This window comes from Calypte anna, chromosome 15 (genome assembly GCF_003957555.1).
Source record: "Calypte anna isolate BGI_N300 chromosome 15, bCalAnn1_v1.p, whole genome shotgun sequence".
Lineage (NCBI taxonomy): Eukaryota > Metazoa > Chordata > Aves > Apodiformes > Trochilidae > Calypte > Calypte anna.
In genome coordinates this window covers 12,495,116-12,506,654 of record NC_044261.1, presented here as the reverse complement: position 1 = coordinate 12,506,654, position 11,539 = coordinate 12,495,116, and the positions used below count along the sequence as shown (strand labels likewise).

General features: G+C 53.2%; 1 protein-coding gene across 1 annotated transcript in view; it reads left to right on the top strand.

The window, feature by feature from the left end:
* TBX5 (T-box transcription factor 5) overlaps window positions 1-11,303 on the top strand; it is a 38,422-nt gene extending 27,119 nt beyond the window's left edge. Inside the window, exons 7-8 of the mRNA XM_030460542.1 lie at window positions 1,484-1,710; window positions 10,695-11,303. Coding sequence (XP_030316402.1) covers window positions 1,484-1,710; window positions 10,695-11,284 — 817 coding nt within the window. The 3' untranslated portion in view covers window positions 11,285-11,303. The remainder of the gene's footprint in view (window positions 1-1,483; window positions 1,711-10,694) is intronic.
* Window positions 11,304-11,539: the final 236 nt, after the last annotated feature.

Genomic DNA, 11,539 nt, shown 5'->3' with positions numbered 1-11,539 from the left:
CACAGAGGTCCTGCAGCTCCCCACACCCCCTGGCATCCTTTGCTCTCTTGTGCATCTCAGGGCTGCTTCTTCCCAGGCTCTCTCTCTTTTGTTCCTTGTCTTCAGCTCTGGTAAAAAGCTGCAGCCCATAAGGCTGGAAAGCCATGGAGCTGCTGGGCTTCCAAGGATTGAAGTCCCACCTTTGGAATAGGCTCCCTTTGGCCAGCCACCAGTGCCCAGGGTTTGGGAAGCTTTTGTGGCATAATCAAAGGCACATTTCTTTGGGTTTGAGCTCCTGGGTGAGTTTCCCCCTCCAGTACAGCTTGGTTGCTGATGTTTCTGGCACCACAGCAGTGGTTTGGCTGAAAGGTCCCTGCTTTGAGGGGGTTTCTGGCATTGGGATTGTTCAGGCTTGTAAATAAGTTCTCAGATAATACAGGGATAGGTCCTCCAAGTGATAGGTTCAGGGCTTCTCCTTCCCATGTAAGCAACAGGGTGAGCCTGGGGATGGGATTTAAGGATCTGCCCTTGCTCCAGCAGTGACCTGGGACAGGTGAAGAGGCCACCTCAGAGCCAGCTTGGTCCAAAAAGAAACCTTGTGTTAGAACCTGGGCTGGTGGCTGCCACTTCCAGAGGTGCTGCTGGACTTACCTGATCTTTACATATTTTAGCAAGTGCCAGGATTCAGGGAGCATCCAGATGACTTGGAGCCAGCCCAGGATGAGCCCTGCACCTCACCTGAGGTCCCTGAGACCTTCTGCTCAGCCTCAGTTCTCCCTCCTGCAGAGCAGGGATGAGCTTGTCCACTCACACTGCTGGTGTGCTTGGAGAGACCTCTACAAGGCTCCTGTGGGAGGGGGAATTTCCAAGCATCCCCACCTCAAACCAGTTTTTGGAGGAAAGGAACAAAGCATCCTTTCCATCAGCACTCGCCCTCCCAGCCTGGCCCTGCTGCCCCCTGTGGCTCTGGGGTGGGTCAGCTCTGGGGGATTTATTTATTTCTCTTTTCTGAGAGCTCTGGAGAGGAGCTTGTTCCCTGGTCCAGGGAGCCTCCATCCAGGACAACCAGGCTGGCAGACCCTGGAGGAAAGGAACGGGAACAGCTACCAGCAGGGGAAAAACCAGCCCTGAATAAAAATCCATCTCCAGGTCAGCTTGGCAGAAATGAGGGGTTTATTTAAGTGAATGTGCACATCTTCGTGTACTGATTTATAAAGGTAAATATAAGTCTTGTGTATTGCACTCTGCCTGCATTTATCTATATTATGTCTGGGTAGAAAAGAGCAGTTGTGGTGGAAGGGGCATGAATCTCAAGATACCAAAAGGAAGGTGAAACAGAAGAGTGCTGCAGGGATGACGTGTGGCAGGGCTGCAGGCTCCTGGGAGGGATGTGTCTGGAAGCCTCCACAAGCCCCCTGACACCACTGTGCTGCCTTCATTTGTGAATTCCATCACCTATTTATTAATTGATTCCTTTTCTGCCTTTTTATTTCTCTGCTTTCAGTAAGGAGTACCCGGTTGTTCCCAGGAGCACAGTGAGACAAAAAGTGTCCTCGAATCACAGCCCCTTCAGCGGTGAGACCAGGGTCCTTTCTGCCTCCTCCAACCTCAGCTCCCAGTACCAGTGTGAGAACGGGGTGTCCAGCACCTCCCAGGACCTGCTCCCACCTGCCAACCCCTACCCCATCTCCCAGGAGCATGGCCAGATCTACCACTGCACCAAGAGAAAAGGTCAGACCCTGGCTGCCACTGTCCCTTTTCAGGGTTGGGTTTGGGTGTCCCCCCATGTCCCCAGGCTGGGCTTCCCCAGATTCCTTCCAGGTGTTGTTGGAGGGGTGTGTGCTGGGGGTGGGCATCTCCCCTGGGCTGGGCTGGGAAGGTGATAGCCTAAAATCCCAGCTCCTGGGTTGGGGGTCAGAGTCTGGAAGGGGTGGCAGTACCTGTCACCCAGGCTGAATCCACATTTGGTGATAGCTGGTGCTGGAGATGAAGATGGTTTATCTGTCCCCATAGCTCCTCAGACAGGGGTAACCTCCAAGTGGACATACCCAGAGAGCTTGGGGTTTGTAGTTTTCAACTCAGAGTCTCCCAGTTGGGAGCCAGCTGCCCATATGAGGGGAGCAATCCCACTGGAATGCTGACTGGGGAGTGGGATGGGCACTCCTGGTACCCCTGGTGATTCTGTTGGTGTGGCTGAGCTGCCTGGACAGAGCTTGAGAGAGGGAAGTGGCAGATTCCCCACTTTGCAGTCTGAAGTCTCAGCTCTATGGGGTGCTGAGACATCTCCTATAAACTGTAGTGTCAGGAGGGTTGGACCAGATGGTCCTTGAGGTCCCTTCCCACTTGATGCTCTGTGATCCCATGAAACTGGGAGGGCTCTACACTGCCTGCTCAGAGCTCATCCTGGTGTGAACAGCCCATGACATCAACAGGATGGCTGTTCCTGGGCTGTTTGCAGTCACTCCTTTCCTCTCCCAAAGCAATGGGAATGCTGAGGTGCAGCAACACTTGCAGGATTCAAACAGGGAAAGCCTCACAGCAGCTCCACTCAGAAGAAAATACAGAATTTCCAGGGCTGAATGCAACCCTGCAGGGTGGGCAGGTGATGGTCACTGCCTGTCTCCTGCTCCCTTTCCTCAGGATTCAGTCTGCAGCATCTGGGAACAGCTGCCAGGACTTGGTGTGCAGTTTTGAATGCACCAAGGATTTCTCCAGCCCAAGAGCCTGTCCCCACAAAACATCTCCTCCTGCTTCCCTGTCCTGTAGCTGGCCACATGTCCTTATTTTTAGGAACATAACCCCTGGGGTGCTGGGATGTGCAGTGCAGACACAAGGGGTATGGGACCAGATGCTGGGAAGTGCTGGCAAATGGGGCACAGAGCAGTGGGAATTTCTCTCCCATCCTTGGTGAATCTCCTGGATGCTGCAAGAGCAGGTGTGTGGTGCACTGATCTATAAGCAAAGTGGAAGCACTTGATGACTCTTAGTGTATATCTGATGTGAGACTGAACCAGGAAACAGAAGCATCATTTTCTGCCCCCTCCAGCTGAGCAGGGGACCCTCATGCTCGTATGGATCCTACCAAAGCTGGGGGTGGAAATGGTGATGCTAGACTTGAGCTAGACGTGAGCTGGGGAACAAGGAGTTGCAGTGAACTCCTGGAGTGTCCCCTAAGCAGTGGTTTGTGTGTCCTTTTGTACCCCCATGCTGGTGGGGGACTGGGAATTCAGGACACCTCTGGGCTGCTGCTGGCCACGGAAAGGTTTGGAGATCCCATTCTCTGATCCCTCCTCTCTCTGGGCTCCTTTGCCCTGGGAGCAGAGCTTTCACCACTCCTCTTCCCCTTCCCCAAATCTAACCCAAACAAGCTGACCCAAATGGCACCAAACTCCTTGGGCCAAGCTCAGAGTGCTGCCCCTGGCAGAGCAGTTCATCCCCAGGCCGGGGAGGTGATAAGGAATCAGCAGAGCTTTCCTTCCAGTTTTGGGATTCCCGCTAAGTGGTGTCTCCATGGGTGGTTTCCCCTCAATCCCCCAATTATCTCACTTCCTCTTATTGTCACAAAAGAGACATTTATCTGCTCTGGAATAAGCTCCCTGGCCCCTTCTGGCTGGTCCCTGGCTGCTGGGCTGATGGCCCCTTCGTTATCTCTGCGATGCCTTGAGTAGCACAAGCAGTTCAGGGCCTTTTATCAAAGCCGCCAAACGCTTTAATCAAAGAGAAGCAATGTCCTGGCTGATAGCACCGCCTTCTTCCCCGGAGCTGGAGCTCTCAGGAGCCTCTGCTTTCCTCCCTGGGCCTTTTTTTACCCCCAGCCTCCCCATGCATCCAGTAAATCGAAAACAGCCAGCAGGGCTTAAAGAAAAGAAACACAAAGTTAATGGGAACCAGAGAGCCAACATAAGCTGCCAAGAAGCTCTTTGCAAAGTGAAATTAATAAAAAAAAAAAGAAAAAAAAGAAAAAGTCACTGAAGATGAGCAATTCTGCTCAGATAAATCAGAACGTGACCCGAGGTTTCCTCCTCTCTCTCAACCCCAGGCTGAGCGAGGCAATTCCGGCATCGAGCAAGGAGCTCTGCTGAGCTCGGGGAAATAACCTCACCTGTAATATCCCTCCTTTTCCTCCTTTTCCAGCCTCTTCTCTCTGAGTGCATTATTCAGTGTTCCCTCCCAGCTCTCCTGCATGACTCCTAAGGAGCCTCTCCATCTCGGAGGAAAAGGAAAGCTAAAAAAAAACCCAAACCAAAACTGAAAGCTCACTCTTGCAGCACCTCTCTCAGTCCTCTGGACTCGGAAATCTCATGAATTTTGTTGGCTCATCAGTTCCCTGACTCCTCCTCAGCCAGCTCAAGCTTTATCTCCAGCCGATTGTTTCCTTTCCTTGGGGCTGTGGTTCTGGATAAGCCCTGGCAGGGCAGAGGGCAGTTCGGGTGGGTTTGGGACCAGCTGGTGTCTGTGTTTTCTGTAGCAAATACCACCCCTGCTTTTCAAAATAGCCTCTGAGATATTGGCTCCTTCCAGCTTTGACATCTCCTGATGTTTCTGCCTATCTCTTTCTTTTTTTTTTTTTCTCAATCAGGAGGTCAGGACTTGGGTTAGGTTTGGGGACTGTAGCCATGTGAAGGCACCGTGTCCAACTTCTCCTTCCTTGGTGACCTCAGACAGAGCTGTGGCTCTGGGGGTGACAGTGTTGTTCTTAGCTGTCAAGCCAAGATGGATTCACCCTGGAGATCTGATATGGGGTTACATTAGGGGGGAGCAGCAGGGCTGAAGGGGATGTTATCTCCTCTCTCTCAGGGAGCTGATCTTCTTCTGGGTGAGGAAGGAAGGGAGGACACATCCCAGAGTCCCAAATCTGGCAGTTCCTGGGGCACGGGTGGGAGTGTGGGCTGGAGGCATTGGGAATGACCCCAGCATGGAGTGGTGGGGGCTGCCTGCTCCTTCTGACCCTGCTGAAGTCTGGCAAATGGTGGCCCTCCAGGTGACAGTCATCCTGCCTTGTGTCCCAGCTCCACACTGAGGTTGTTTATGGCACCTCCCAAAGACGTTGGTCTTGAGAGGATGGATTAACCCCCATCCTGCATCCTGCTAAAGAGTGGCTTCAGTTCTTGGTGTGGATTTTTAGGTTGCAACAAAGACCAGTTAGAGCTTTGCCTTTTTCTTTATTTTTTTTTCCCTGGTTGTTCTCCACCTCTCCCTCTCTCATTGTTGCCTTTGGGGAAGCCCATCAGGACTTCCCAGCAGGCTGTTGGCTTTCTGGCTTTCCTTTGAGCCCCACATCCCAAGGAGGGCACTGGGGCTTGTTTTCCCTTGTGTTATCCTCTCCCTCAGACTTCCTGTGAGCTCAAAAGTCATCTCTCCAAACCTCTGGTCCCTCCCAGCCTTGCACAATCTCAACCACTTGGCAGATTTCTGGGATGCTTGCGATGCTGAACAGGAGGCAACTGGCACAGCCTCTCCCTGGGGAGGTTTTAAAAGCTGTCAGCTTGGCACTGGGAGGAGAGGGACGTGGGCAGAATCCACTGGCTCCAACCAGTGAGCTCCATGTCCCTCTGCCACCTAGGCTGCACAGCACCCTGCTCCTGGGGCAGGGCACATCCTTCAGCTCCTCCCTGCTCTGCTGAGGTCAGAGGGGATCCCTTTCCCCCTTCCCCACGAGAACAGGCAGTGGGAGGGTGGGTAAAGCTCTGTGTTGGTTGAACTGGTTTCTCCCTCATCCCACCCAGCTTTTCTCTTTCACTTGAGGAATCGTGTGGGAGCAGAGCCAGGGTCTGGGCTCTCTCCTGCTGCTCAGGAGATGCAATGAGCTGGCTGAGCAGGGCTGAGCTGCAGCCGGAGGGGTTTGAAGCTCAGGTGGATGCAGCACAGCCCAGGGCAAGGTGGTGCTGGGGCACTGAGGGGAAGCAGATGCTGCCAGCACACTGGGGAGGTGTTCATGGGGCTGCTGGGTACCCACCTTTTGCTGTGCTTGTGGCACTGTCCTTTCAGCAGCTTCATTCAGGGATCCAGCAGGAGCCTCCTGGGCCTCTGCAGGCAGTGCTGGCAGCTCCTGGAAGAGGATCCAGGGTTTGGTGTTGGGTTGTCTGCCCCACCACCCTTTTCTGCTGTGTTCTCCTGCAATGCCCCACAGATTCATCACAAGCCACATGAAATAACCAGCATGTCTTGGGTGCTGCTCCTAATGCAGGTCTGCCTTGCCCCTTAGGACTGGCCGTTTTGGTTGAGTCCATCTCTTTTCTTTTCTCCTTTGCCAGCCCTTGTCAGCCTCACACACTGGTCCTGCCTGTTCAGGCTCACCCGAGATTCATCCTAGAGATCAGAGTGGGTGAAACAACAGTCTTGGTGACAATTGCTCATTGTGTCTCCCTCACAAAGTTGGGATGAACCTTCTGCTGTAATGTCCTGGAAGTCAGGGTGAGCTTTCAGAACTGACCCAGTCTGGTCTCAGCCTCCATTGTCTTCTGTCCCAGGGAGCTGCTTGTCATGAGCTGGAAAAGAGCTCCCTTGATTTACACCAGGGGAAGAGGTGGGCCCAGTGCACCCTGAAGCCCAGAGATCTTGCATGTTTGCATCTCATTCTGGACAGTCCTAATCTTGGAATTGGGGAAATTCCATTTAAAAAGCCCTTTGTGTGGTATTTACAACCCAGCTGGAAGTAGTAAATACTGGAAATCTTGGAAGTGCTGCTGCTCTCCTCTTGATCTCCTTCATTAGATAGATCATCAAATTCCTTGTGAGGGAGCCAGTTTCCACCCTCTTCTGAAGGCTCCGTTTTTCTTGGATCTACTTCGGAGCAGCTTCCTTCAAGCTCTGGCAGCTTGTCCTGCTTGGCTTTTTTTTGAGGTTTGAGCAGTATTGAGGGGCTGGTTACAAGGGCTGGTGGCTATCCTTGGCTTCCAAGAACAAGATGCCCAGCATCTCCCAGAGGTGCCCAGCATCTCCCAGGGGTGCTCAGCATCTCCCAGGGGTGCCCAGCATCTCCCAGGGGTGCCCAGCATCTCCCAGAGGTGCCCAGCATCTCCCAGCAGTGCTCAGCATCTCCCAGAGGTGCCCAGCATCTCCCAGAGGTGCCCAGCATCTCCTAGGGGTGCCCAGCGTCTCCCAGGGGTGCCCAGCGTCTCCCAGAGGTGCCCAGCATCTACTAGAGGTACCCAGCATCTCCCAGGGGTGCACAGCATCTCCCAGAGGTGCCCAGCATCTCCCAGCAGTGCTCAGCATCTCCCAGGGGTGCCCAGCATCTCCCAGCAGTGCCCAGCATCTCCCAGAGGTGCCCAGCATCTCCCAGGGGTGCCCAGCATCTCCCAGCAGTTCCCAGCATCTCCCAGAGGTGCCCAGCATCTCCCAGCAGTGCCCAGTATCTCCCAGGGGTGCCCAGCATCTCCCAGCAGTGCCCAGCATCTCCCAGCAGTGCTCAGCATCTCCCAGGGGTGTCCAGCATCTCCCAGCAGTGCCCAGCATCTCCCAGGGGTGCCCAGCATCTCCCAGCAGTGCCCAGCATCTCCCAGGGGTGCCCAGCATCTCCCAGCAGTGCCCAGCATCTCCCAGGGGTGCCCAGCATCTCTTGGGGTTCAGTGACAACAGGAAGAGAACAATCAGGTGCTAGCAGGGCCACCAAGACCAAGCAGCAAACCCAGAGGAGAGGAGACAATTATTGCCCAAGTTCTGCTCACTGTGGTGCTGAGGAAGGTGAGAGGATCCTCAGGATGAGGATTATGGCACTGAGGGACATTGTGCAGGCTCCAGGGCAGTGGGGGATGACATCTCAGGAGAGCTGTTTAACTTGTCCTCCTTCTGCCACTTTTTTTGTTTGAAGATCTGTTCCACACAGACTTCACCTGCTCTGTGCTGGCTCTGTGAGGAGTGCTGGGACAGGGCTGGATCAGAGGAGGGAGCCTGGATCAGTGCAAGTTCCTCATCTGGCACAAGCTGTGGAGCTCTGCTCTTCATCATCCCAGCTGGTGATGAAGCTGGACCATTCTCCTCCTCCCTCCCCAGCACACTGAAGTTGTGTAGATGGGAAAAGCATCAGGAGAGGTCCCAGGGGGCAGGCAGAAGTTTTGGGATCCTTCATTAGCCAGTGGATCCTCTTTGGAGATGGCCAAGATGTCCTCACACATCTTAAAATCTGGAATGCCAGTGCCCTTTCCACACAGAACACCAGGTTCTGGCTCTGGAGAGGTCAGCAGAGTGATGGGGAGATCTTACAGGAGGATCCTCTAGGATTCCCACTGAAATTCTGGGTGTTTTTATTTTTCTCCCTTCCCCTGTGGTGGATTCTGGAAGCAAACTGGGACCTGTGGGGCTGTGACAGGCAGTGAAAGGTCTGGGCTGGCTGGAAAAATCAGCAGGCTCAGGTTGTCAGTCGTTTTTACCCAGTGGAAAAAAACAGAGTTTGACTGGTTTGTGTTGTGTATTTAAAAATTAAAAAAAAAAAAAAAATAAAAAAAAAAAAAAGGAAAAAAAGAAAAATAAACAGTCAAACCCCAAGCCAATGATTTCTAATGCCAGGAGAGTAATGGCACTTTAATGCTGAAAACTTTATTAGCAGAACAATGCTTCATTTTACAAGACATTGTTTTTCCACCCTTAGTGTTCTTATTACTCAGTGGTGGGTTAGGGATCCAAAACGTTTTGGCTGTCTGTAAAGAACTGGAGCTCAGGCTGTTCTTCCAGTTCTTCTCCTGTGCTAGAGCAGAGCCCAGGAGGGAGCCTGGCCCTTTGCTCCCAGCTTTTGTCTTTCAGGGGATGACATGCTCTCCACTGCTCCTTATAAAATCATTAAATCCCAGACTGGGTTGGCTTGGAGGGACCTTCCAGATCCTCCAGTCCCACCCCTGCTCTGACAGGGACACCTCTCACTGAACCAGGTTGCTCCAAGCCCCATCCAACCTGGACTTCAGCACTTCCAGGGAGGTGGAATGAGCCTCATCGGGATGAAGGAGGCTGAGACCCATTTGCATCTCCTTGCTTCATGTTTCAGCCATTTAAAGGATGGGATTGCATCCCTTGTTTATTCCATCCTGCCCTCTGCCCCCAGACAGGGCAGGAAGAGGAGGAAGAGGATTTGATTTCTGGGGCTCTGCAGGGACTCCAAGGGTTTTATTGCCAGGGAGCACGTGTAGGATGGGACTGGGAGGGTCTCCCCCTGGATTTAGGGGCAGCTGCTGTTGGGATACCAAGGGCAGGGTCCCCAGGGTGTGTTCCTGCTGCCAGGACAGCAGAAAGGAGAGGTTGTTCTGCTTGGAGAGGCAGACACCTGAGTGGGAGTCAGGGGTTATTTTACAGGCAGAGTGGGTGCAGCTTCCAGGAGGAAGGCTCTGGCTGTTTATAGCACTGAGGAGGTGGTGCCTGGGTGGGTTTAAAAGGAACAAAAAGGTGCTGTTTCTGCCTGTCTGCACCCCCAGGAGTGAGACACGGACACTGCTGGGCAGCTCAGCAGCAGCAGCCGGGGTTTTCCAAGTGCTTCTTGTGAGGGGATGGCAGATGCCTTCAGTCCTCTGTGAGACTGGTCTGGGTTTTTTTTTACCTTTCTATCTTAGGGGTGAAGAAAACAGTAATTCAAAGTCTGTCAGTCAAGAAAATTTTGGAAAGGGCCACTCCTTCTGGTATTCCTCCCAATTTCACCCCTGTTGAAAGGGTGCAGCCAAGAGGGGCTTTTAGGAGAAGTGGGATTTTCTCTGCCTGCACCAGGAATCTTGTTCTCGAAGCAGCAAGCAGCAGCAAAGTTAAGCAGGGTCAGAACAAGCTTCCCTTCCCTTGCCTCACTGTCCTTAAAATCTCTTGGTGCAGTGCTCGTCCCTGGGAACTTTGCCATTCATTCCAGCAGAGCTGGATTTCATTTGATCACCCAGCAAATGAAGAAATAAGAGCAGATTCATTTATTCAGTCTGCTTCACCCTGGAGATTGCACCTAAATTGTTTATCTCCTTCCCTCTGTTGGCTCTGGCTGCCTCAGGAAACAAAGGGCTCTGCAAGCTGTGCCTTGGTGTTTCTAGCTATGAAATGTATTTATTTTTTTTTAATTATTTTTAAATTTTTATTTAATTTTTTTGTGTTGCACTTGGCTCCAGCACACAGCCCTGCCTGGATTTATGTGCCCAGCACCCTTGGCATGGCTAAAAATGAGGGCTGTAAACCTCCAGATCTGATTGTCTCAACTCTACCATCCCCTGGGAGGATTTTTATTGTGATCTCCATTTTTCTCTCTCTCTTTTATCATGGAAATTTGTAATTGTGAAGGCTTTTTGTTAACAGTGTCAGCCCTGAGCCTCTGGGCTGGGAGCAGGGTCTGCTCTGAGGTGCTCTGCATCCCTGGGACAGATGCCACTCTTCAGATTAAAGTGCTGGTGGCAGAAAGGAGCTGAGGAGCTTGGTAGTGTAGGGGTGTCTGGGGGGCATCACCCTGCTTCAGGGGCCCCCAGCACCTCCCAGCACCTCCCAGCATCTTCCAGCATCTTCCAGTCTCACTTCTCCTCTCTGGGCTCTCAGCTGCTCTGAGCTCCTTTCCATGGTGCAGCAGCCAAGGTTTGGTTTCAGCAGGATGGATGCAGATGGATTCCAAGAAGGGGTGGTGGATTCCCCCTGCCATCCCTGAGGGAAGGGTCAGGACCAGCCCTTTGCTGTGTCTGAGGTGCCATGGGGGGTTTTGGGGAGGGGGATGCTGAGCTGGGGCCCAGCGTTGGTGTTCTCTTACCGGGGCTTTTCTCTCCCAGCAGACGAGGAATGTTCCACCACCGAGCATCCCTACAAGAAGCCCTACATGGAAACTTCTCCAGCAGAAGAGGATGCTTTCTACAGGCCCAGTTACCCCCAGCAGCAGGGACTGAACCCCTCGTACAGGACTGAGTCCGCCCAGCGCCAAGCCTGTATGTACGCCAGCTCTGCTCCCCCCACGGACCCCGTGCCCAGCCTGGAAGACATCAGCTGTAACACCTGGCCCAGCGTGCCCTCCTACAGCAGTTGCACAGTGTCTGCCATGCAGCCCATGGACAGGTTACCCTACCAACACTTCTCTGCCCACTTCACCTCGGGGCCGCTGATGCCGCGGCTCGGCGGCGTGGCCAACCACACCTCCCCCCCCCAGCTCGGAGACACCCACGCCATGTTCCAGCACCAGACCTCAGTTTCCCACCAGCCCATCGTCCGGCAGTGTGGACCTCAAACCAGTGGCATCCAGTCCCCTCCCAGCAGCTTACAGCCCGCCGAGTTCCTCTATTCCCACGCCGTGCCTCGAACCCTTTCTCCCCACCAGTACCACTCGGTGCACGGGGTGGGCATGGTGCCAGAGTGGAGTGAGAACAGCTAACGAGGAGAGGGGGGGGAAAAGAGCTTTGCCAGAGCATCATTAGCCATGGGGGAAGTGGGAGGGGGTGTGGGGTGGGGGAGAGAGAGAGGGGAAAAAAAAAAAAAAAAAAAAAAAAAAAGTATAGAAAACCGACACGAAAGTTGGGGGGGAAAAAAATACCCTGTCAATAATAAAAGTGAGAGTATTTTGTGAGACTGCTTTCACCGAATGTTCACCGGGAGCACTCGAGAGGGAGGGAAGCTCCCTCCTCCCCCA